Source organism: Brachyhypopomus gauderio, chromosome 8, assembly GCF_052324685.1.
Source record: "Brachyhypopomus gauderio isolate BG-103 chromosome 8, BGAUD_0.2, whole genome shotgun sequence".
NCBI lineage: Eukaryota > Metazoa > Chordata > Actinopteri > Gymnotiformes > Hypopomidae > Brachyhypopomus > Brachyhypopomus gauderio.
The window spans coordinates 4,971,235-4,994,583 of NC_135218.1; the positions used below are offsets into that span (position 1 = coordinate 4,971,235).

The following is a 23,349-nucleotide window of genomic DNA, read 5'->3' on the forward strand; positions in this document are numbered from 1 at the left end:
CTACATTCATTTACATTTTCTATCTTAAAAGTTTTATTTTTACATTTCAAATAGCTTACATTATTTTTCCTCGATGTAAAACAAATTACTAAAGTTATGTAAAATATGTCATTTTCCACCTCTAGGTTTAATCCTCATTACAAAGAGATTCCACAGTGAGTTACTACACATCACAACTGACAACAGCTGCAGCCTGAGTACAAGACTCCTTTGTTTACACAGTATATAAATGTAAAAACAGAGGAAATTATAAACAAAGAAAAACATCCCTATTTATAAGGATATGACAAAAAATACAGAACTGTAACACAAAGTTCCAGTATAATGTGAAAAATCGTTCATAAGAAATTTCCAAACAGTTCAAAAGACATTAAGATAGCATGGAAAAGGGAGACCATAGTTCTTACAATATTACTGAGCATGTACCAATGCAGATTTTTTTTTTCTTATACAAAAACCAAATGTGAAAATGTTTTCAAAAACCATTTGTATAATAAGAAAAAAAAGTTCCCAGCTTGATTGTAAGGCCAGAGACTATTGTGCTTGCGCGAAAACAAATAAAACGTTGATACAAATCAAAATAATGGAAATTAGACTGTAGGTCTTCTAGACATTAACATGTACATGGTCCAGTCACATCTGGCTGGGAAAAAGTGCTTAAAAAAAAAATCCCATTAGGAATTGTATCCACCAAACTTGTCTGAGGAACGTTAATCTGGGATCAGTTTGCCTCTAAAGAATATCAAGAATTATATAAGTTTGCTTTTTAAAAATAAGTCATAGGACTTTGGCTGCTGAAGCTGGATCAATACTTTTTGTTTGTGCCACCTCTTCTCATCTGTCCTCCCAGTCTTGCTACTCCTTTTCTGATCTCTGAGCATCCATTGCCTTCTGCATCTTTTCCACCATCCACGATGGCACCACAAATGGCTTCAGCTCATCCATCCTCAACTCAGGGCAGTCTCTAGGAATTTAGAAAGAACAAATATGATATTAATTGCTTCGGTGCCCAAACTCCATGGCTTGTTCATCCATGACAGACAAGGACATGCCGCTATAAAAATCAAATAAACGGAGAGAAAAATGCTTGGATTGCTATGTTGGATTAGTTATTGTTGAAGTAATTTAAAATCACTAACATGCATTAAATGGGAATTCAGAGGATCACACGCTCAAATCACTTATCTACTAATATTGGTTAAATGCAGATATTTAGTTTAAGGAATAAGGCAGGCAATTTAACCTGAAATTTAAGGACAAGGTGCAATGAAATATGTTTATTAGCAGTGACTTACTTGTATTCTTCACTTGTGGCAAGGTCTTGTACATCCTCTTCAATAAGTAAGTATGCCTGAAAGATCGCAGATCATAGAAAGAAAATGAAGCCATCAAGTTTTCTTTCAAGTGGCACACACGTCACAAACATCCTTACCATCTTTCCACCAGTGGCCCTCATGTGCTGCCTCTCTGCAAGCCAGTGTTTGTCCTGAGCATCAGCAGCATACTGAAACACACACACACACACACACACACGCTATTCAAGTATTCTGCTATAACAATGCAGGAGAAGCTTAGCCTACCATGAGCAATGGGATCCACAATACCTTGAAGAGGTCTGCATGTTTAATGTAGATCCTTCCCCTTGTGCCGCCCATCCCCAACGCCCTGAAATTACACTCACAATTAGGATTATTTCATTCTGGCATATACCACAAATACAAATTAACCCAAAATAAACAAAGCACCCTAATGAAACCTTTCAATCACATTGTTTCCAAAGAGAAGAATCAGTCTCCTTAGATGCTGCTTACGACCTCACTTAACTTTGACGTCAATCGTCATCGTATCAACAGTTACATTCGATGAATTCAATGAATAAAATCTTACTTGTTGGCCCTGGAGCCTAGAACAAATGTGCTTTTTTCGTTCAACCGGGATGGATCCCACTGTAAGAAAGAGAGTTGCAGATCAGTGCTGGCTTTTCTTTCCATCAAACGTGTAGATCATCATTACAGAACCGGGTGTGGGAATAAAGCTCCATACTTTTGGTCCTTCTCGCTTTATGGGTTCAGATGTCTTGGGCTTTATCCTGCGTAGAAGAGTTTTGTAGCTTTAAAACACAGTCTAGTCATGGGGGAGAAACCAGAAAGGCCATCTACGATACTTACGGAGTGCTGTATGGTATAGGTCTGTCGTACTGCATTACTGGGCCAGGGGGACGGCCCTTCCTCTGAACACAAGTGAATTGAATTCGTCAGTAAAAATGTAATAATAATAATTTAAAAAATGATCCAATTACAAAATCTGCTACTGATCAGCTGAGTAAAACCAAGCTTTAATTTTCCTACCTTTTTTGGGACTGGACTGCCTCTTTGGCTGGAGTCATCTTCCATCTGACGAGATCGCTGCAAAGTGGATGGAAACCTTTAGTTACAAGATCTCACACCATCAGCAGGTGGAATCTCCCATTTTAATAACTGAATATTTAAGAGGGAGAATAGTTGTGATGTTACATTTTGCAAATGCAATTTAAGCTGCAATTATGTACACCAAGTTACACCCCAGGAGTTTACTCAGAGCTCTTGCAATCTGGAAACATCAACGGTTCTTTTACAAAAGTGCTGATTGGTCGATACCTTTATTGAGGGGTCAAAAACGGGTCTTTGGGTGATTTTCTCAGTATCAGGAAAGAGCTGTTTTGCCTAGACAGAGAAAATATCTGCTTAACTACAAATCTTTGTACTTCACTTTCAATCTCTTGGGTTATATATATATTCCTTACATGCTCAAGGCAGTTACGACAAGCCTCTTTAATAAGGTGATCTGTGTGAACATCGTCTCCCACATTTTCTTTCACGTTGCTGGCTGCTTTCTCAAAGAACTGAGCATGGAAGAAAAACACAGCTAGAATAAGTACCTTGTCGTCACGGTCATAAAGAGGTGGAGAACAATGTTCTTGCATGTTCACCTTCATGTATTTTCTGAAGACTGCCATAATGTCCTCATTGAAGCTTGGCTGAAGAACTGTCCGTAGGAGGTCCATGGAGATCACAGGATCTGTATAACTAGCAGTACCACAAAGACGGATTACTGATGACTTTAACCAATTGGTACAGAACATATATATATAGACTGGGGTGTACAGTAATGAAAGAGCTGAAATCATATCCTCATTTACCTGACAGTCATCTGTGAGCGTCTACCCCTACGGTGCACCTGTCTATGCTTTATCATGATATTCCAAGGGTTCTAACACACAAAAAGAGGCAGAAATTTACTCGGTATATGGTTGAGGAAATAAATATATTACAGCACACCGTTTTTCATGGATTAAAGCACTGATGATTAACCACCAAAGCCTAGGTTAAATAAACAAAAAAACAAAAACAAGTTGTGGCATTGTGCCTGCCCTTTTCTAATAGCTATTTGTCTACTGACATGAAAGTAAATTTTCTGGAACATTTTTAACGACTGATTTTCGCATTGCAAGTCTGGTTACATCTGGTTATAAAAACATTTCCACCCTGTTCAGGAAGTAATTTGGCAAGCCCAGTGACAGACCGCAATTCTGCAAAACATATAATGTCCGTCATTTACTAACTTTGTACCTATCAGTACGTCATTTACTAACTTTGTACCTATCAGTACGTCATTTACTAACTTTGCACCTATCAGTACGTCATTTACTAACTTTGTACCTATCAGTACGTCATTTACTAACTTTGTACCTTTCAGTACGTCATTTACTAACTTTGTACCTATCAGTACGTCATTTACTAACTTTGTACCTTTCATTACGTCATTTACTAAGTTAGTACCTTTCAGTACGTCATTTACTAAGTTAGTAAATATTTATTAGGTCATGGTTCAAGTTACCGTAATACAGCGACCAAAAGTAGAAACACTTATCAACCTGTATGTTACAAATGTAACATTTACACAGAGGCCCGCGTTGTTCTGCGCGTTTACCGGACCTGAACCAGCACCAGGGTGGGGAGATTATCGGATCTGAACCAGCACCACGGTGGGGAGATTATCGGACCTGAACCAGCACCACGGTGGATTATCGGACCTGAACCAACACCAGGGTGGGGAGATGAGCGATGGGTCGTCGCCCACAGGTGTGACTCACCACGGACTGAACCTGCTGCTCTGCCACGTCCTGTTGAAGCCAGTCTCTTCGCCCCTCAGTTTTATGGGCGCCCATATTGTAGAAGATTGTATTGCCTTAATTTCAGTAAAAAAACAAGAAGCAAAAAATTCTCGAGACGATCCAAACGCAACCTGATTCAGACGAGCCCGCTAGTTTCACTAGTTTAACCAGCTAGCAAGCTCGACAGCGAGCGAAAGCAATTTAACTGCTTTATTTAGCCAGTCCGTTATTGCATTGTGCTTTAACAATCCATTTATCATACACAGAAAACGATTAAAAGATATAACACTCAGAAGAGTAAAAAATAATTAGTTGTCTGCACAAAAAAAAATTCTTCGAACAAGCCCCAAAATTCTGTGCTAAAGTCTGTGCTAAAAGTACTTCAACACTTCCGGTGTCTGACTTGGGTTTCAAAATAAAAGCGTGTTGGTCGCAGCGCATGCGCAGAACTTTCCTGGGCGTTGCAAGAGAATAAGGATGTTTGTACCAATTATTCCGCCATTACAGTTGTGGCATTTACTAAAGCGTCTTTACAATAACAACGGGTCGAGTAATTTGAATCATTAAAATAACTTATTACAATGCATTGCTGTACCAAATGCAATGTATGCAATAGTTAACATTACAAATGGTCAAATACATAGTAATAACTAGGTTATTTGGAAGAACAACGTTAGATAGATTACTTGCAAGGATTATACGATTTTGAATAGACAGTAAATTTCATAGTAAGGGCATTTGGCCTAATCAAATTAAAGCGTGCCACAATAATGTAAGCGTGCCACTTTACTGTTTCTGTTTGTATTTCATACAATGTGTTGTATGGAGGTAAAAATGCACAACTAGTAGGTATATGGTTTCAATATAGTTTACTGAGAGCAAAACTGACCCAGATGTAATCTTCATATTGATTCAAAAGATGAGAAATGTCACAACACTGATAATATACAGGAAGAGGAAACTAATGATTTGAGCACAATCATTATTTACATTCATTCCACCTTTGTCCATCAAGATATCAAAATTAGTGGGGAAACATTCATGGTGCTTCAGATCCCAAAAACATAAAAATAAATTTAATTGCCGTGACCTTACAGATTAAAATCAATAATGATAAAGACAGAAATATATGCAGAACCATCCATAAAAGGACTTACACGACAAAGCCTACCGGCTAATGCAATAATGACGCTCTCTACGTATAATTATTTCTGAATTTGAAGAACAGATCACACAAGAAAATTAAAACAAAGAATTACAAAAATAATGAGTCGTTTTGCTGGTTACACTATGCATTACTGTCCTTACAGTTCTACCTTTTACATACTAGATACATTTCTCCTCTTTTATCACTTTGGTTTAGTTTAAAATGACTTCTATTTTATAAATTGTATAATTCATAAACAGATTTGTTTAAAAATGTCAAATTAAAACAAATAAAAAGCATGAAGACAGAAATGTACAATACTTTTTTCCCCCCCAAAAGCGCTTACTACAACTGTAGCAAAAAAAATAAAAATCATACTTCATAATGCTTTTCTGTACAATATCTACAGTTTTGCTGGTGACAATACACACCCCCGGAATGAAAAATCCATCTGGTGTTAAATGCTCAAACGAAAAGGGGAAGATAAATTATTTTCAGGGAGTCAGAGGTTAACTATGACAAGACTACGTTCTGAACCTAACCACCAGAATGCTGTACAACTATAACAGCATGAAGACATGGGCGGTCTCCCAACCCTTTAACTTTGTCATTGTAATTCATTGCTTAAAAAAGACAGAGATAAAAATAGGACCGCTATATACACAAGGGAGGTGAGGATATACAAGACAGAATATGATACTACATAAAAGCATTAGGACACGAAAACTCAACCACATTAGTGTGTTACTAATTGTAACAAACAAAGCCAATTCTAACAGTAAATATAAAATTTAACGAGAACATTGGGTGAGAGTAAGATTTAGGATGAAGTTCTTTTCTGTTTTTCTTTGTTAATTTACATTCAATATGCTGCCCAGTGATCAGATTTAATCTCGTTCTGGTGTAAACGAACAAACGCATATTTGTAACATCGTGGAAGTGGAACCAAAAATAATAATTTAGCACTTTGCTTTCAGAATCCTTTTCGCATTCTAATTTTCCAAGGTTAAATTAGGAACCAATTCAAAAACATGACAGGATCAACTATTGCTTACGTGCAATATCAAATCACTTGAGTCTTCCTTTTCTAGGCTTAGCTATTGCTTGTGCTTGTAAGTTTCGTAAATGAGAGGTAGCCCCATCCAAAAATGAGCAAGAAATCAGAAAGTTGAAGCAAATTACGTTGTGCACTGGCAAATCTGAAACTGCGGCAAACTCTCAATTGTTTCAATTAATCGCAGGGCATGTGTAACTGAACATTTTGCACTTTTTTCTGATTTTGGCCTATTTGGTCTTCTTTGTCAAGATGTTATGGCCAAAGGAGGAAAGCTCTGCTAAAGCTATAGCAAACATACACTATACAACTCCAAGAAGATACAAAACAGCAAACAAAACAGTAAACTAACTTCTTACAGCCAAGTGAACATTGCCAATCAGACATATCCTCTGTGCATACCTTGCAAACAAATATAAAATGAGTGAAACAATGACTAGTAGAAACCAATTTATAAACATGAAACCTTTTCCATCGTAAGAACCAGTTCATAACAGACCTCTACTGCAGTTTTCTCTTTCCTGCCATCTTCAATGCTTTGTTCTAGAAAGGGATCACTGGAGATCGCAAGGGCATCTTGAAGAGCATCCATAGCACAAGGGAGCTCAAAGCGAGCTGGATCTTGCACGGGTAATAACTATGTACAAGGCCTACAACTACAGTGTAATATTTATCGTCTTAAAGGCTTATAAACATAGCTGCCTACTTTCTGTTCCACCTTTCTGTTGTCGTAGGAAGAAAAGAAATAATCAAAAACATGAATGCACAATTCTAGAATGGAACTCTGGGAGATATTTCACTCCAGCCTGAAGTTCTGGTTCTCAACCTGACAGACGGCTCTGCCAGGAAGCAAAGCACAAAGTTAAAAAGGCCATAGAATAAGGACTTGACTAGAATGAACACGTCTCACCAGATGACAATGGCAACAACAGCAAAACGTAATTAGTGATGAAACAATCACTACATTAATATATATAAAAAAAACACTCAAAAACATTAACAAAAACCTAGAATAACTCTTTAAATAGTTGAGGCAGAGAAAAGTAAATCATTATGATGCTCTCTCCCTCCCTCCCTCCTCCCCCCTCCCTCTTTCTCTCTCACAGACCAGCTTAGCACACAGTCAATTTCAGCTTGACAGCCCTGTCTCAAAGCCACACACACACACACACACACACGCCCACACGTACGCCCACAGACACAGACACGCACACAGACACTTTTAAACATTTGCCGTTTCTGGTGTGGTCTTGTCCACGGGACTGCCGTTGTCTCGGCCTCCCGGGGTGTCCAAGCTCGCCGAGCGCTCTTGACCTGGTTTGAAGTCTCTGTCAGCAGCCCCTGTTGAGGAGGGCCCAGGGGAGGAGAGCGCACGCCCGGAGACCTTATAGGCAGCCAGGAGCTCCTGGATCCTCTCGCTAGTGGGCTCCCACTTGGCGAAGCCCGCGTTGTTCTGCAGGAAGAGGACCGCTGTTCCATGGATGGCTTTGTAGTACATCTCCTCTCTGAAGCAGGACGGGAATCCACACAACAGAGGGACAGTCAAGTCAAGGTTTGTCACAATGAGATAACGCTTTGTTGAACTCGAGCTGCATATGAATTTAGACTTCAGTGAACAATAAATGGTACTGTCAGTACTTCTCAAATAAAATTTGAACACCAAACTGTCAAATACCATTTTAATCAATCAGCAGCCATATTCAAAAACCTCAACGCCAAAATATAACAAATAACTAGTTTACTACATTATTCAAATAAAAATGAGTTTAGATTTCTCCTTAGCTCACCTTTACAACCCGTAGTAATTTTATTTATTAATTGTTCAAACAATCTCTGCACGGAATGGAGATACACATTTATGTAATGATATAGCCAGACTCCCTCCCCCTTTACAAAGTAGCAAGGGTTTCATTTTTTCAGTGTTTTAATAACTTTGGCAGCCACTCTGAAAGAAATTACCTTAACAAGGACATGCCCTCAATTTGCATATTGAGGAAGAAAAGTTTGTATAGGCTAGATTGTTTTGTTAGGTAAATTCTCATAACTCAAATAGTTTATTTTCTTCTTGTCTATACTAGAACATGCTCATCTTAGATGATACGAGTCCTGCTCTGATATTATGATGATCAGATAATGTATTGTTCGTCCTCAGCAGGTTAAGGCAGAAACAAAGTGCCTAATTAAACGCAAGGTTCACAACTTGGAGGTGTGAAGAGTCTTGACTCATTTCAGGGTTCCTATGGTTCTCAGTCCTGCTGCATCATGTGTTGAATAGAGCAGAAAACTTGCCAGCTTGGAGTAATGAGGTGGCAAATTTTTCTTTCTTTCTTGCTTGCTTTTCTGTCTAATCGACTTACCTCACGTGTTTCTTTCATGCTGAACGAGCACATTTGCTTAGCAAAGAGGAGCAAATTATGCTTAACTAATATATATTGAGGAAGCTATCCTCCCCATTCTGAATCTTGTGGTATTCCCATTAGCTGAATGTATTTACGCTGAGAACGAAACACCGTGAGGGTAATGGGACTATACAGCATTTGACTGCTCCCTGTCCAGTAAACAGGTAAAATGATGCACAAAAACACAGTGTTGGCCAGAAACGACTGTCTGCTCCTGACTTGTTATAGCTGGACTGATCTGATCTGCAGTCATATATTTACAGCGCTCAGGAGAGACTACCCCCCCCCCCCCCACCCCATTTGTTTTACAGAGGGACCTGAACAGGACCTGTCGGACCATTACATGTTGGTCAACAGAACCATGCGTTTGTGAGTAAACAAGTAGGACGTGACTGAGAAATTATATCTATTGTAATAATAATTAAAAAAAATGAACCACTAGGTGCTCTGGGGGGAGGCAGACCTTTTGCAGATATGCTGAGAGCCACTACGGTACTCGTGTTCGAAGGCGGGCACTGTCATCTGGTGTCTGCGGAACCGGCTGGCCTCCATCCGCGTCAGGGCCGGGGTCGGGGGGTCACGCCACTCCGGGACGAAGATGATGAAGGACAAAGGCTCGCTGGAGTGCTCTAGAAGCTCCTGGAAGAAGAGACGTAGAGGTAGAGAGAGAGACGTAGAGAGAGAGAGAGAGAGAGAGAGAGAGAGAGAGAGAGACGTAGAGAGGAGAGAGAGAGAGAGAGAGAGAGAGAGAGAGAGAGAGAGAGAGAGAGAGAGAGAGAGAGAGAAAAATGTAGCGGCACACAATTAAATGTTTTTTGCTTTATGTAAAAGTGAACATGCAAAACAAATGACTGAGGCGATCCATAATGTCATTAAAAAGTTGAAAAAGTTCCCACTCACTTCAAAATGCGTGACCATGGCATCCATGAGTTCCTCACAGAACGGAGGGTTGGCTTCAAACGAGCCGCTGACGGGGGAGAAGCTCAGAAATGGCCTGAGAGAGCAGTTACAGACATTAGCCATTAACACTCAGACGGACAGTGTCTCCCGTTATGAAACGACTGAAGGCTTTTACAAACATACCCTCGAGAGCCAAAGAAACCGTCAACCTCAGGAAAGGCAGAGCAGAACTGCTTGAAGTAGCAATTGAGGGGTGAGGCAAAGCACTCAAAGCTCACTCCAAACTGCTTGTTGAGGGCTTCAAACACTGGTACAGGCAGCGCCCCCTGTAGGCCAGTCCCCTCATTCACACCCGATCCAAACATGACCTACGAAATATAAAGTGAGATAAGGTCAACAGAACATGGGCAGGTGAAAGATAAACCTGATCTTGAAACAAACCTGTTTACCTGGTATCTTTTTATAAGGCACCACACACGTGACAGGAATTTCTCAAATCTTGGATCGTCAATACAGCTGTATCGATACAGCAGCTCCTGTTGATAGGATAAAAGGAAAAAGCGATATTTTTGTTACCATTTAAATAGATTCAGATAGGGTTGAAACTTGCATATAAATACACGGACACATATACACATCGAAGCTGTCGCTTCTCACCAGTGTGTGTGTGTGTGACTTGTACTTGTGTTAAAATTGTAAGGCGTCTTGGGTATTCTGAAAGGCGCTATATAAATTGAACAATTCATTCATTCATATAAATTATTCACAAAGCCCATCCACCAGCTTGACTTGAGTCTATGATAAGATTATATATCAGTTCATTAAGACTCTTGGACTCTCTGAGAATCCTACCAGTTTATTGAAGTGGCCGCGGTTGACTTTAACCATTTCGCCTTTATAACGTAGACAGGCCATGTCATTCTCAAAGTGCAGTTCGACTCGCGGCTGGGGCGGGGACGCGATGGACAGTCGCACCGGGTAGCAATACACCAACCGGTCCTGGACCTCGGGGCTCTCTGCTCCTTCCACTACAACAGGAGGAGAGTCAGGAAGACACAGTGAAGAGGAGGAGTGTTTGTGGGAAATGGCTTCTGTTGGTGGTGATGCACTTGTGAAGTGGGTTTAAGAAAATGATTGTGCTACACTCTCAAGTAGGGATGCACCGAAATGAAAATTCTTAGCCGAAACCGAAAACCGAAAATGAGGAAACCAAGGCCGAAAGCCGAAAACCGAAACACCGAAATACATTACGCCAATTATTAGTAACATTGGATTTATGGCTAACCTCATTAAAATCAAGGCATTGCTATTCAAAGAATAAATCAACTACAAAATTTGATTTGAAAATATTTATTTAGCACTGACATTACAGTAATGCATATTATAAAGTAAAATTAGTGGTGGGCCGTTAACAGCGATACCGCTGACAACGGCCGACCACTAATTAAATTAAACTCGCTTGCAGACCGTTTTTATCTGAGAGGATAAATATATGTATTTTATACGAGTTAAATTTAATTATAACTGACTGGCCTGAAAGATAAATATAAATTCTCTCATAAAAACGTGACGCGAGTTGCAACAACATTAAACAGCTCAGGTAAACACACTTCTGAGAAATGTCGTCTGCTCGGCAAAACATAACGGGGCTCAATGTGCTCTATTACGCCTACGAAATCCCTACGACAGAGAACGGCTGATCGTCTAAGGCAACGAGTTCCATAATTTTTGGTGTAATGTCCTTTTGCCTTGGCGCCATCACTGGAAAATTTTTTTGCTAGCTTTATCCAAATAAGCGCGTGCAGGTGGCGATTTTTGCTTGCGTCATCACAGCACACTGTTTCGGCCGTGTTGTTTCGGTGATGAAAGTATTTCGGCCGAAAACCGAAAATGCAAATTTAAGCCATTTCGGCTGAAAATTTTCGGTGGCCGAATTTTCGGTGCATCCCTACTCTCAAGGACAGCAGTGAGGATTTTGAATTTTAAAGCGTGCCGCAGTCCTACGAGTACCTAAAGTATCTAGTACCAGCATCTTAAACATGTCTGCTCTAAGGAGTAGTTCATAATTCCATCGTGCTGAAATGACAAGCTCAGGATATAGGCAGACTCATCTTAAATACAGGTTCCATGGATTCAAAATCATGGCTGAAATTATTATATTTATTATATTATATAGTTACATACTCTTATTACATTTACTCAATTTCAAGCGTGACTTAGATGTAAAATAAATGTTGGTTGATGGCACTAGTGGTGCGAGCAGTCCGTTACGCTTCTCCACAGTCTGGCGTTACCTGTGATGTTACACTCTTTCAGCAGGTTGAGGTGGGTCTGGCGGATTCGCCGCACATACTCGGTGGAGATGTGGTAGATCTTCGAGCAGATCCCCTCCACAGAGTCCTTGGCCACGGCGGTGACGTGAGGACCGCACTGCTTGCGCAGGTGTTCCAGACGGTCCTGCCGAAACCCCAAGAGTGTCAGTGTCTGGGGTGGCACGGCCAAACGGTCTGGCGTGTGTGTGTTTGGTGAGGAAAATACCATGTAGTCTTCTTTACTGGCCGAGTGGTCCCTCCGCAACCAGTTCATCGTGTCTTCAACATTCCACTTCACGACCTTTCGACTGTCAGGGGTGGCGTTTCTGTTCACACAAGTGTGCGTCTTTTAACCCAAAGCTCATTTCACCACCAGCATAACAATCAACATTCAATTACCAACAGACACACGTCACGTGGGAATGATCACCTGGAATCAATCATTTTCTTGGCTGCTTCTGCGTATTTGAATAAAAGCTTTCTTGCCTCCTCCTTGTATTTAATGCGTGAGAGCCTAACAAATCCAGAAGAGAGAGTGATGAGTGTTTCGTTCTCGAAGGCCTGAAAAAAATAAAAGATCTCACACGCGCAACGGAGGCTGCTGTCGGCGGCATTGGGGCAGGCTGGCTACCTGATGGGGATGTCGTTCATGACCTCTCGGAACATGGAGGGCGAGATGATGGGGTCGCACTCGCTGGGCAGTAGGGGGTCCACTCCTTTGTCAATCACCTTCCTCTCCAGCAACCAGCGGTTGAACGACTCCCTGGGTGGCTCTATGCCTGCGGATCAGATAGACACCTTCAGCAGGGAAGCACGGCCTCAGCCCCGCAGCTGCAACCACAACCCTCTAGAACGCCCTGGAACTTCTAGAACGCCAGCTGTTGCACCCACCCAACACATTTGCCTTTAACCAGCATCTTCGGAATAACTCAACGTTCCATTCCACCTCTGACCATTTCTACAGCTTACCCACATCCTGAAATGATGGCAGGGAGGGATTTGGAGACTTGTCTCGAGGCTGAGCAGGCAGTACTAATGCTATACCAGCAGTACTCTAATAATAATAATTCAACTCAAAACACAGTTACCTTGATGAAGAGAAAACTGCATGGAGCAGGCTGGACGTTTTCTTATTCAGGGCTACAACCAGAAATAAAGCAGAGAAACTAAGGCCTGCCATCACAGCAGGTGGGAGAAAGACCCCATCCTGGTTATCGGCCCCAGAGACACCACTACAATATTGCTCCTTTGCCCAGAACATCTTGAATCCTCTAGTACAGCACTTTCATGATGTTTTCAGGATTTTTTTTACTGTAAGTCATGTGGTGTGCATTGTCAGTATAATCAACATGCCTATATGGTATGAAGGGTAAGACTTTTGCGAATAGTCACAGAGGCGTTTGAGGGCATGTCCTTGTTAGGGTAATTTCTTTCAGATTTTTTTTAATATAGTACAATAATGTTGATGTCATGTTGTAAAAATAATATTGACCAAAGTTCCTGCAATGATACAAAGAATAATGGTATTAAAGGACAGGTTAACTGTTAAAAAACCTTTTTTAATTAATAATGATTGTTATAGGTTATAACAGCGAAAAACTTTGGTGACGACAAACATCTCACTAGATTTCAATACAGTCAAAAGGGAAAATCTATTCATCACCTCTCTTCATCTATTAATTCACCTTTCCCTTCAAAAGGGGAAAAAAATCACCACCTTCTCAGAAACATCCAATGCACAGGTCTCAAACTCAAGGCCCCCGGGCCAAATGTGGCCCGCCGCGTAATTTTATGTGGCCCGCGAGAGCCAAATTGTCAAAAATAAATAAATGAATAAATAAAAGTGAGCAAAAACTACATTTCCCACAATTATGTTAGCCGCGAAGTGACAGCATCTCGACACTGCAGTGTTTCCATATCGATGCAATTTTCCCAATAAGTGTAATTGGGAAATACAAATAATGATCCCAAAATATCCAGGAAGAGAAACATCGGTGCAGATAGAAGGTTGTTTCAAGAAAGGTGGGAATGCGATGTTTGCGCTTCAAGGAGAAAAATGGGTATGAAGCGGTGATGGTTGTCAGAGTACAATATATGTCAGCATTTTGCGACCAAACGCGGAGCTAAGTATGCCAAAAATAGCCATCAAGACAAACAACAAATTGCCAAAGAATTAAAAAGCAAACTGCGATCGCAACAGAATGTGTTCACAACCACAAACAAAACGGCAGAATAAATCGCCACGCTTAAGTCTTTTTCAGAGGGAGCATTTTTGAAGCACAATCACTATTTTCACAGTAATTTGATATTTCAAGTTTTGAACAAAGTAAATGTGATATATTTGATCAATTTTTCTTTATTTACTTGGATAGTTTGATCGTTGATTGATGGAGTAATATGGGTTTCATAACCTAACAAATTTAAAGGATTTATGTTATAATAACAGCAACAAGCAAACATTTTTTTTACATTTACGCAAATATATCTGTAATTTGTAACTTGAATAAGTAATAAATTCAGAGTTATTTAACATTAAGGAGTAGGTACATTTATAAGTTACATATGGCCCTGCGTGGATAACGATTATGCCGATGTGGCCCGCGGTGAAAATGAGTTTGACACTCATTTTGCCTTTAGATTACTTTTTTTGTATTCTATTTTTTTTATTTGGCATTTATACAAATCCTTGGAAATGACGTTGTGCTCCTATATTCCCTGGTCCCTACAGGTTCCTACACTTACTAGAGCACTAAAGAACAACTTTGTGTAGATTTTGAACTTAAATGTATGTAACAATTTTCAAACATTTTTTGTTCCCAGTTAAGTGTGTTTTCCTGATTGTTTGTATCCTAAATGAATAGAAAAACGTTATTATTCCCTGTAAACCTTGCTTTTGTGGTCAGCACAATATTTTTAAAATGATCTATTTTTAAGGATATTCGCCATATTTCAAGATACTTAAGAAGCTTCTGGAATTGTGAGAACTATCAAGAAGTTTCTAGAACTGTCCAGAATTATCTAGAACTTTCTGGGACTGTACAGAATTGTAGTTATATATATATATATATATATATATATATATATATATATATATATATATATATATAGTTATATAGGGTCACTATAGCCCTTCCTGAGAGACATGATCTAATTGATTGGGATTGCATAGTAAGTGGGCAACAGTAATCACAGACAAAGCGGAATTGACCTAGACAGACAGGTGTGAATTCAATATCTATTCAGATTCTGATAACGACAATATTCACACTTCACCCCACACCCATTACAGGAGGAGCTTAGGAAGGACCACTACTTTCAAATGTACATAATGTGTGTTACTCTGCTACCGTGTGATCAATCTTGCTCTGGTGAATCCTCAGTACACTCTTGTACTTTGATACTGCATGGAAGAACAATGTAAAGTGGGAGCCACTGGTGGACCCACGCAAGGTGCTGATGCCACCGCTACACATCAAGTTGGGGCTCATAAAACAATTTATCAGGGCTCTAGATAAGGAGTCGAGAGCTTTCAATTACCTTCAAGATCTTTTCCCTAAGCTGTCTCAAGCAAAGATCAAAGCTGGTGTCTTCGTCGGACAACAAATCAAGAAGATCATAGAGTGCAGTGAATTTCCCAAGAAGCTGAATAGGAAGGAGAGAGCGGCTTGCAACAGTTTTGTCGCAGTGGTTCACGGCTTCCTAGGCAATCATAAAGATGAAAACTGTACAACTGGTTCAGACTCTGATAAAGAACTATGCTGCAATGGGCTGCAGGATGTCACTCAAAATCCACATCCTTAATGCTCATCTTGATAAGTTCAAAGAGAACGTGGGAGCTTATTCAGAGGAGCAAGGCGAATGCTTCCACCAGGACATTATGAACTTTGAACGCCGTTACCAAGGACAAGAGAACATGATGGGCGACTATATTTGGGGATTGATTTGTGAAACTGATTTGTAGTATAGTCGTAAATCTCTGAAAACTTCTGAACAGTTTTTGGTAATCGGTGTAAATTTGTATAAATGAAAATCGTCTGTTCTATAATAAATTAATAATTTTAGTTGCTGTGGTCACAAAGGCGAAGTTTATGATGAATGGAAGCAATTTTTAATTTGTTTTCGACATAAGCAATTGGAATATAACATTAAAAAGTTGGGAACAAAACTTGTGTTACATAGTGGAATCAAAGAACTAAAACCAAGCAATTATCAAGCTTCTCAGTTAGCAACAGCTAATGATGAAGCTATAAAATGAACATTTAGTAATGTTGGAAAGCAGTTATTGTAGTAAAGCACTGGTTTAAAAATATATTTAAAAAACTAAAAGCTACTCTTTAAAAAAGCAGAGACAGATATATGTAGTCACCCTTGATGGTGACCTGGCTTTTGAAATCACTACTCCTTTTCATCTCATGAATGTGCCTCTTTTATGGTTTTCTTAGCACTGTGGGTTGGTAAAATGTGAACCAAAATCCATCCACATTCAAATACAAAATCATCATGAACTCGAGTGGATCATAGGAATTACCAAGCTAATACTGTCTACACACTAAATGTTTTTTAGGCACAACAACGTTAAGGCTAGTTGCACTGCAACTCGATCAGTGCACTGCATCGAAACGCTTGTTACTTATTGCAATATCTTTCCAAAATACAGAAGGCAAGAGCCATGTCAGTAGCTATGGTCAATGTTACAGACCTGATGAAGGCACACTGGGCCCTTTTTGTGCCTTACATACTCTAAGCCACGAAATCACACCTCTGATCCGGTGTGTGACAGGAGTGATTCCAGGTGTGAGGTTCTAATCAGAAGAGAAGATGTTGGGGAAGGGGGCTGAGCTGACGAATACTCTGCCGAGCCCATCAGACTGGTGCATGAAGGGGTGAGGCGGGACTAACGATGACATTCTCTCAATATTTCCATTACTGGTTTGAAAATTGAGGTCAGAGCTTTCCTTCTCACTATTGACACCTTCAAATCTTGCTCCACACGTGCAAACAAAAACCGAAAAAAAAAAGGTTACTTCCCAACCCCACCTTGTTAAACCTAGTTTACCAAACAATGAACAGAGAGAGGATATAAAAAGGTTTCAAAAGAGCAGAAGTACTTTTGAAGGTGAAGCTCATACGTGAATGCACATGTTTAGTAGAGGTTGGGACACAGATAGAGGGTAGTAGAGGGTGGTTTCAGATCAGAGACTTCTTATAAACTATAGTGATCCAAAAAGCTCGCCCCATGGTACACCGACCAAACTAGAAACTTAAAACAAATAGCACGTAAATTAGAGCGGAAATGGCGATCTACTAAATTGGAAGTATTCCACTGTGCCTGGAAGGATAGCATTATTGACTACAAACGGGCACTCACTAAAGCACGCTCAGCATACTTAGCCTCACTGATAGAGAAAAATAAAAACAATCCTAGATTTCTTTTTAATACTATTTCTAAACTTACAAAAAATCAAGCAGGCACAGAACCTCAGATTCCAGTAAACCTCACTAGTAATGTATTTATAGATTTCTTTGATAATAAAATAGAGAATATTAGACAAAATATAAAACCCTTTATTAGCAATACAACTGGTATGTCATCTGGTTTGGTTGATATTGATTTAAATTACATACCGGGAGAAAAACTTGATGCTTTTCATCCACTCCCAAAATCAGAATTAGAGAAAATAATTTCTTCCTTAAATTGTACTACCTGCACATTAGACTCAGTTCCCTCAAAGTTATTAAAAGAGGTATTACCAGCTATAACTGAACCTCTTCTAACTATAGTTAACTCATCCATTACAATAGGTCACATGCCCAAATCATGTAAATTAGCAGTTATTAAACCTCTGATCAAGAAACCAAATCTTGATCCGACTGTGCTATCTAATTATAGACCCATTTCAAACACATCATTTATATCTAAGATCATAGAAAAAGCTGTTGCCCAGCAATTATGCCTATATCTGCATAGGAATAACACATTTGAAAAGTTCCAATCTGGTTTTAGGCCCCATCACAGTACTGAAACAGCATTAGTTAAAGTAACAAATGATCTCCTCCTTGCATCAGATCAAGGCTATGTATCACTGTTAGTGCTTCTTGATCTTAGTGCAGCTTTCGACACAATTGATCATAGGATCTTGCTAGAAAGGTTAGAACGCTGGGTTGGAGTCTCAGGCACAGCCCTTTCATGGTTTCAGTCTTGCTTAACAAATCGCTATCAGTTTGTAGAGCTCAATAATATTTCATCCAAACGTACAATGGTTAAATATGGGGTCCCGCAAGGCTCCATCTTAGGACCACTATTATTTACATTATATATGCTACCATTGGGCACAGTTATAAACAAACATGGTGTCAATTTTCACTGCTATGCGGATGACACTCAACTTTACATATCAGCCAAACCCGATGACAAACTCGGTTTAGGAAAAATTGAGGCCTGTGTAAGAGATATTAAATGCTGGATGTCTCTAAACTTCCTACAATTAAATGAGGACAAAACAGAAGTTCTCCTTGTGGGCCCTAAGGCCGCAAGACAGAAAATTCCAAATTTAATGCTTAATCTTGCAGACTATCCCATTACACCTGGCACAGTAGCCAAAAACCTAGGCGTCATACTCGACTCCGACCTATCATTTGATAAATATATAGATAATACTACTAGGATAGCTTTTCTACATCTCCGCAACATTGCCAAATTAAGAAATGCATTATCACAGGATGATGCAGAAAAATTGGTGCACGCCTTTGTTAGCTCTAGACTAGACTACTGCAATTCACTACTGTCAGGATGTTCAAATACGAATCTAAATAAACTTCAAGTAGTTCAAAATGCCGCAGCTAGAGTTCTGACCAGAACTAGAAAATTTCAGCATATTAGACCAGTCCTATCAGCCCTGCATTGGCTCCCAGTTAAATTTCGTATTGATTTTAAAATTCTATTATTAGCATATAAAGTACTACACGGGCTTGCTCCTGAATACCTCCAGGAACTTATTTCCTACTATGAACCCCCACGTCAACTAAGATCACAGGGTGCTGGTCTGTTATTAGTTCCACAAATTAACAAGGTAAAAGCAGGGGGAAGAGCCTTTTCTTATAAGGCCCCCCAGCTTTGGAATAATCTTCCTAAATGTGTCCCGGACTCTGACACAGTCACAATCTTTAAATCTAGGTTGAAAACCCACTTATTTAGTCTAGCGTTTGATAATTAATATCCCCCTTAGATAAAGGTACAGATCCAGGGGTTCATAGACGAAGGGTTTTATGGTAGACTGGGGTGCTGGTGCTGTCATCCTGTCACTGCTCGTGGTCACTCAAGTTTGTTGACGGTGCAGTGGACGGATGCCATTGTCTCAGAATGCCCCCAAGCCTATGTTACCTTCTGGTTCTGCCTTTTTAGCTAGGCTGTAATAATTTAACTTAGTGCCGGAGTTGCTGCCACACTCCAGAAATGTTTATAATTTTACCTGTCCTGTATATGTCCTCATACAGAGCTAATTTTCCCTGTTTCATTTCTCCACATGGCTGCCCGCCTGCTTGAGGAATAATGAGATGAGGAGAGACAAGCGATCCATCCTGGCCGGCCACCTCCTGCCTAACCGGATGCCTACACCATGATGGACATTATTACATCTTTTTCGGTCTAAATGGACATTATTGCATCTTTTACATTCTGTCTACATTCTGTCTATATTTTTGTTGTTGTCATGGTGACCGGTGTCGGCCAGAGGAGGATGGGCTCCCCCCCTGAGTCTTGGTTCCTCTCAAGGTTTCTTCCTCATGCAAAAAACTAGGGAGTTTTTCCTTGCCACTGTCGCCTTTGGCTTGCTCACTGGGGGCTAGGACTCGGCACTTGTAAAGCTGCTTTGTGACAACAACTGTTGTAAAAAGCGCTATATAAATAAAATTTGATTGATTGATTGATTGATTGAGTGAGGCATCATACATGCCGCTCAGACATTTGTATCCACTTTTAACTCAGATTTATTACAAAACCTATTCTAAAAATCAGCAAGGTAATGCAAATTTAGGTCACATCATCAGCTGAGGTATTCCTTTCAGCAGCTGTGTGGGGGCCGGTGACTTGTGTCGACACTGTAGGGGCCAGGGGCCGTACTCGGGGGGGTGGCGTGCACATACTCACCCTCACGCTGGGAGCACAGCTCGTGGTAGTGCTGTCGGAGCTTGGTGGTGAGCTGGGCACGCAGCAGCTCAATCTCTGGGTGGGGAGGGAGGTAGTCGAACGTTGTGCGCTCTTTGATCACGGCATTGGTCTGAACATCCAGGTCCCAGTAGACACTGTAAAATAAAGGCATGCCGGGGGGGCGGCGCTGACACGAGCGCAGCGGGAAGCCCCGCCCAGAGGCGTGGCCAGGGCAAGGGCCGTGTGCCGGGCTGAAGGAGTGCACTCACACAGAAGGCCGGTAAGGAGCGGGCGCAGGGGTGGTGGGTTGACCTTGTTTGTCTTCCGTGCTGGAGTTCCACGGCTTTGCTCCGGGCGTGCTTGGCGATATAGGGATTGTGGGGGTAGTTGGAGTTACAGGAATCTCAACCTGCAGATGACAGAAATCCAAAGACCTTAAAAGATTATTTTGACACATTTACAAGAACTGAACCATTTGCACAATAAATCCATTAGGAAAATGATAAAATGGGGTTGGGGGGTCTGACCTTGGGCCTCTTGAAGCTGTTAGTGGCCCCTTGAGAGGCCTCCTCTGAGGGACGCCTCTTGCGCTGGCCATTGCCCAAATTGCCATCGCTTGCTCCCTCACCTGAGGCAGGAGCTGCATTCAGGCCCAGAGGATCAGACTGAAAAAGGACCAGAGGATCAGACTGAAACCGCACCAGACGATCAGACTGAAACCGCACCAGACGATCAGACTGAAACCGCACCAGACGATCAGACTGAAACCGCACCAGACGATCAGACTGAAACAGCACCAGACGATCAGACTGAAACAGCACCAGACGATCAGACTGAAACAGCACCAGACGATCAGACTGAAACAGCACCAGACGATCAGACTGAAACAGCACCAGACGATCAGACTGAAACAGCACCAGACGATCAGACTGAAACAGCACCAGACGATCAGACTGAAACAGCACCAGAGGCCAAATCAATCAGCTCTGAAGCAGAGCTCCGACATGCTGACAAAGAAGGAGAAAAATAACACCTACAAGATCTCTACAGCCCATTCGACCATTTCTAAACGGGCGTCAAAGTCTCACCCAGTTATATTAATTACTTGTCTAATCTCAGTGTGGCTTGTTTCAAATATTTCACTTTGCACTCACAATGACATCATGCTGGCCCAGGACTGGCATCTCCCACAGGGACTGGTTGGTGAAACGGTTGAAGTAATACGGGCGATTCTCTCTCTTGCTCCAACATTTTGCCCATCCAGCCTGAATCAGTTCATCTGAAAGAATAATTTTTCAAAAGTGTTTGACTTCTCCTTCACACTACTGGATCACATTCAGTTTTAGAGGACTGTATAACATGATGATGTACTGTGGCACAATACAACAAAATGACAAACTTTTCAGGCAAACTAAATACTTAGATTCTTTATTATTATTACTAAATGTTTAGGTGTGCATAAGAGAGTGTGATAAAATGCACAAGGTCCATGTTATGCATGGGAATATTTGCACACCTGGCAGCTCTTGAACTGGTTTACTAGTGGAGGGTGTTAAGGGGGAGCCCTGTGAAGAGGAGCCGGTGGGCGACATCACCATTCCCGCATCTCCCTTCACTGTTCTCACGTTTTCACTCGTCATGGCTCCTCATCTGTCCTGTCTTTAAAAGAAAAGAAAAAAAATCCCAAATCCGCCTTTCATACAAGATTATGGCATTTTGAGCACCAACAGAAGACGAACTTCTCGTTTGTTTAATGTTGACACTCCAGTGAGGCGCCAAAACGCTTCATTCATGGACCGGGGAGCCACTCGCTGGTCCAGCTCGGCAGCACAAGCAGCCAAATACCGCAGCTACTGTACTACTACACCGCGACACTGTTCCAGACTTCAACATGAGATGTTTTTACTCAAGTTTTAATGCTTTTGTGTATAAAACGGTCCCATTAACATTAACCTCATCCAGCCCCACAACTTCACGTCCACAGAAGTGGCGGCGGTCCGTCATTAGCCCCGCTAGCTCGGGAGCTAATGGGGGTTTATAAGAGCGATTCGTACCCGGCGGCTCCCTCCGCGGTTCGGGGTCGCGGCTGCACCCGTCAAATGAGGCGTGTGGACGGCGCATGATTGATTCATCCTCACACGGACGATTATGTTCACCGTTTTAAAAAAAAAACGCCGTTAAAGAGCGCAAATGAGCGCTCGGAAGGGCACGCATGCGCCGGCTACACCGCCCACCCCGGATCGAGCCGCCCGAAAACAAACACGGAGGAGGAGGGGAAAGAGCCGCGTAGCCGCGCCATGCACGACAAAGGCGACGGCGGCGTCGGCGAGCCCCGGGACGGGGGATACGTGGAAAAAGAGGTAAAATGTCAACGGACGCGGGACCACCGGGGACGAGTGACCCGTGAAATTGACAAGAGTGGGTTCGGGCGTCGGTACGTGTGCTTAAATGGGGGGGAAGTGCGAGTTTTAAGCCCGCTCGGTCCTCGTCCGTTACCGACACGATTTTAGGCGCGCACTTTGGATCGGGGGGGAAACACCAGACAAGATGGCGCTCGCTCTCCAGCCCGAGCCACTGCGCTCCCTGCGCGAAATATTGTTGGTTTTTTCCGTGCATTACGCAGACATGCAAAGTTTAGGCAAAAAATATTGCGCCCTGTATGTTCCGCCGCATGTCCGTTGCTGCGACGCTCCTTTTAAATAGCTAAATCCCTTACCTTGGTGAGGTTTGCTAGGAGCCCAGTATAGGCTTGGCTCTATTCAATCCGGACCCGCCTCCGCCTCTCCCTCCCCACCGACTCCGCCATCTTGTATCGGGCACTCGGACCCGGGTAATGCGCATGCGCTAACTTAGTTGTCTTGAAGTCAGCTACTTGTCGGTGGAGCGTGGCCATTTGCAGAAGGTCAAAACGGGAGCGATGTGTGGTTTTGAACATAGCTCGCCTTTTTGAGTACGACTTCATTACAAATTGTGACCTTATTGCTGGTGTAAGGCGTCTCAAATCAGACATGTTTACACTAGTTAGCTTACTATGTTTTTTTGGACATCACAAGGAACCAGCTAGCTACCAGCTAGCCAACTAACCATCCGAATGCTTGAGATGTTTGGGATGAAATAAAACTTGATTTTCTGATTTACAATGTTGCATGCTATCCGTCTTTTTATTTACACTGACAGATCGTGGCTCGTGTTTGATCTACGACGTTTTAAATCACGTGATTCGAACCAACGCATCTTA

General features: G+C 41.5%; 2 protein-coding genes and 1 long non-coding RNA gene across 4 annotated transcripts; 1 reads left to right on the plus strand and 2 right to left on the minus strand.

Annotated features, from left to right (window-relative positions):
- Positions 1-9: 9 nt before the first annotated feature.
- LOC143521264 (deoxynucleotidyltransferase terminal-interacting protein 1-like) lies at positions 10-4,556 on the minus strand. The gene is made up of 13 exons (XM_077013941.1): positions 4,133-4,556; positions 3,179-3,249; positions 2,969-3,065; positions 2,783-2,881; positions 2,637-2,702; positions 2,349-2,405; positions 2,169-2,230; positions 2,044-2,089; positions 1,888-1,946; positions 1,605-1,665; positions 1,433-1,504; positions 1,296-1,351; positions 10-964 (listed from the first exon to the last, which is right to left on the minus strand). The coding sequence occupies exons 1-13, from the start codon at positions 4,205-4,207 to the stop codon at positions 856-858; spliced, it is 930 nt and encodes a 309-aa protein (XP_076870056.1). The 5' UTR covers positions 4,208-4,556; the 3' UTR covers positions 10-855.
- Positions 4,557-5,005: 449 nt separating this feature from the next.
- On the minus strand, positions 5,006-22,927 carry pcif1 (phosphorylated CTD interacting factor 1). Of its 2 annotated transcripts, none has more exons than XM_077013938.1 (16): positions 22,828-22,927; positions 21,628-21,770; positions 21,266-21,390; positions 20,639-20,776; positions 20,381-20,520; positions 20,112-20,266; positions 12,597-12,744; positions 12,396-12,479; positions 12,192-12,291; positions 11,948-12,110; positions 10,506-10,681; positions 10,103-10,189; positions 9,837-10,021; positions 9,654-9,747; positions 9,217-9,392; positions 5,006-7,859 (listed from the first exon to the last, which is right to left on the minus strand). In XM_077013938.1, exons 2-16 carry the CDS (start codon positions 21,749-21,751, stop codon positions 7,577-7,579), a joined length of 2,178 nt encoding a protein of 725 aa, XP_076870053.1. In that variant the 5' UTR covers positions 21,752-21,770; positions 22,828-22,927; the 3' UTR covers positions 5,006-7,576. The 2 variants fall into 2 exon arrangements, with proteins under 2 accessions (XP_076870053.1, XP_076870054.1); XM_077013939.1 differs by lacking the exon at positions 22,828-22,927 and adding an exon at positions 22,166-22,740.
- LOC143521266 (uncharacterized) lies at positions 7,780-19,891 on the plus strand. The gene is made up of 2 exons (XR_013132709.1): positions 7,780-7,906; positions 16,746-19,891. It is a non-coding gene; the product is annotated as an uncharacterized LOC143521266 (long non-coding RNA).
- Positions 22,928-23,349: the final 422 nt, after the last annotated feature.